The 3,408-nt window shown below is 31.9% G+C and overlaps 1 protein-coding gene across 1 annotated transcript; it reads left to right on the forward strand.

Moving 5' to 3' along the window:
- The first annotated feature begins 266 nt into the window (after positions 1–266).
- On the forward strand, positions 267–2,881 carry LOC108765451 (uncharacterized). The gene is made up of 5 exons (XM_018514183.1): positions 267–314; positions 729–909; positions 1,471–1,603; positions 1,828–1,905; positions 2,613–2,881. Exons 2-5 carry the CDS (start codon positions 754–756, stop codon positions 2,879–2,881), a joined length of 636 nt encoding a protein of 211 aa, XP_018369685.1. The 5' UTR covers positions 267–314; positions 729–753.
- Positions 2,882–3,408: the final 527 nt, after the last annotated feature.

Below are 3,408 nucleotides of genomic sequence, written 5' to 3' on the forward strand. Positions count from 1 at the left end.
GAGAGTCAAGACATGAGGGGCGACGCCCTCGTGATTGGTTGCTGCCATTTCTAGGCGCTTTCGATGTGTTAGTGAATCTGTGAATTGGTGTGAGCAACTGTTTCATGGTGTAGTAGTACAACAGGGGATCGATTCTGTATCTTGAAACAAGGTGAAAATTATAAAAGTGAGCGAATTTACTAGAATATTGATAATATCATTGGTCAACACCTAGTAAATTTGCTCGCTTTTGTCGTTTTCACCTTGTTTGAAGATACGGAATCGACCTCCAGGCGCGAACGTGAAATCGAATTACCATGATGAAATTATAAACAGTAAGTATTTTGCGTCGTCTACAATGGGCAGTAGCAGTAGTGGATTAAAGAGTAAGCGTAGAAGTCAACAAATCGTAATCGAATGTGAGGAAAATAATTAACTATCATTGGTCGATTTCTACGCCTACTCTTTAATCCGAAAAGGCTCCGATTGCACACATTGCATGTTGCACCATGCATCGCTAAATGACTAATTTAAAAATAAAATATTCTCATTGGTAAAGCAGTGAAAAATTACTAGACACCAGCTGATATGAGTGGTGTGTGCAATCGGGATTGTAGGCAAACGGGATCCTCCCCTTTAATCCACTACTGTTACTACCCATGGTGTAAAGGCCCGTCTACAATACACGGAGTAAGAAGTAAGAGTAAGAAATTGACCAATCACAGATCCTGGTATATTACTTTTCATAGTGAACAAGTACCATTAACTGTCATCATGGGATGGTGTGCTGCTTGTGGTACGAAGTCAACAAAAGAGAACAAAACATCAGTGTTTCCTAAAGATCCAGATAGAAGAATCCAATGGATTGCAGCAGTTCGAGCACTGGACAAACCAGATTGGAATCCGACAAAAGATTCAGTGTTATGTGAGGTATGTTTTATTGTGTTTAAATATTATATTTTATAAGACATTATATATATATATATAAATATATATATATATATATATATATATATATACAGATAACAAAGAAAACAAAGGAAATTCTAAAGTAATGTAATTTCATAGTAATGTCTAAAAAGAAAAATAAGTACATCACTATAAACGCGAACAAGTTAAGAATGTTCATTGTATTTATTTTGAATGAATGTATAATTTGACGAAGATTCGATAGATAAATTAACAAGAGTTTGATTAGTAAGTTTGAAAGCAAAGGGTATAATTTAAAATACAAATGTTGCAACTACTATGGTAGAAATATAAACATTAGAAATATGGAACATTATTAAGATTCACATAAAATTACGGACTTGATTTTTAAAATGTGACTTATAATTAAAGGTAACATGTAATACTCAAACAAATGTCATCAGTTCCTAAATTTATCAAATCTTATTTCATTTGGAATTCTTTTTGAATAAAAATACTGTATTCAGTAAAAACTCACAGATTAATTATAGAACTTGTAATGATTATATTTATTACTTTCAGAAACACTTCAGTTCAGACATGTGGGAAAAAATACGTGTCGATGGAACCAAAAAGTTAAAAAGAAATGCGATACCGACCCTCTGTGAACCCATTCAAAGGACTGGACAGCAGAATATTGTTCTCCAAAGCCAGGGTATGCATATCAGTATGTACAACACAATTGAAAGTAAAATGAATTGCATAAAAAGCATAAGTGTATGATTATTATGATTTTGAAATACTTTTTAGCAATGTTGTGCGTAACTCGACAACACACATATACAAGTAATTTGAATAAAAATTTGTTAAATGTATTTATGCATTGTAAAAAATTGTTTATTAAATATGTATATAATTTGTTGTCATATTTTATTGCAGGTCATGTCGAAGCTTCCATTCGAACGACCAAACAGCAGAACGTTTCCAGAAAGGATATAATCTGTCTGTATAATGAAGGTAAATGCACATACGTTTTTTAAATTGCAAATAACAACATATTTTTACGAAAGTATTTTTAAAAAACAGTATTTTCAGACATACTTTTTTTTTCTTTTTTTATGATTGTTTTCCTTGAAATATACTTCCATGGCTTTGAAAAGTGTAAAATATATTTTTTTCTTACTCCGATGCTAAAAGTTCCTCCCGATGGAATTTTCATCCGCTCAACATGAAATTTTAACCAGTCTTTCTGAACTACCAAATAAAGAAATTAACATGGGGGTTTTCAAAATTCAAATTTTAAGTAAAAAAATATATTTTATTATAGAAAAAAATTTTATATAAAAAAATGTAATGATCATCATTTATAATGAAATTTGGACTTAAAATTTGAATTTCGAAAAACCCCCGTGTTAATTTCTTCATTTGGTACTCCAGAAACTGGTTAAATTTCATGTCAATCCAATGAAAATTGCATCAGGAGTAACTTTTGACATCGGAGTGAAAAAAAGACCATAAGTTATTCATTTCTTAAGTAACTAACGGTACTAAAATTACTTAGATTGCACTGAAAATCACGTTTTGGACTACTTATTATGTTAATAACAATATCAAATTTTTATATATAAAATACGTATTTTGAACGAAGTATTAAGTATTCCGATGCAAATGCGATTTTGAATGCAAACTTGGTTGTCGGACTTCATTGTATTATTTGTTCGTAGATGACGTTACATTAACCAGTTCCGATGTAATACCGTCATCTTCACGACGAGGTAAAGTCGATGAGAATCATGAGCAGAACTCTCTAAATTATTCGGCTACATCGACGATGATTATGGACAATTTTCCCGACATGACAACTGATGAGCAAGACTCGTCTGCAAAAATTATGACGAATTCTACAATTGCCGCGCATGAAAAAAAGATAACGGAAATGGAAGAGCAACTAATCTGCAAAAATTATGACGAATTCTACAATTGCCGCGTATGAAAAAAAGATAACGGAAATGGAAGAGCAACTGCGAAATATGACAAACATATAAAAGTGCAATAGAAGAAAATAAGAGGTTGACAACTAGATGTGAAAAAGCAGAGAAATTATTATACATGATGAGCGAGAAATCAAAGAAACGGATGAAGGCAGAACACGCAGCTATGAAGAAGAGACAGTTTAAGAAATTCGTGAAAATGAAGGTATTATTAAATAGTTTCGAAAATAATGACGCGCTAAAACAAATTTTATATCAAGATCAAATTCAATAATTAAGATTTAGCAAAAGTAGACTACGCGAGTGGTCTGACGAAACGTTAACCAATTGTTATAAAATTTACATGCGAGAGTTCGGGCTATACTCATTTGATCAGAGAAGGTTGGCCGCTCCCATCCGAAAGAACTTTGAGTAGGAAATTAGAATCTTGAAAATTTAACAGCGGAATATCGGATGAGATTTTTAATTTTTTGCGTATTAAATCTTTACAATTTGAGACCGATATACATCGAGATTGTATTATTATTCT

This window comes from Trachymyrmex cornetzi, unplaced genomic scaffold, assembly GCF_001594075.2.
Source record: "Trachymyrmex cornetzi isolate Tcor2-1 unplaced genomic scaffold, Tcor1.1 scaffold490, whole genome shotgun sequence".
In the NCBI taxonomy this organism is placed as follows: domain Eukaryota; kingdom Metazoa; phylum Arthropoda; class Insecta; order Hymenoptera; family Formicidae; genus Trachymyrmex; species Trachymyrmex cornetzi.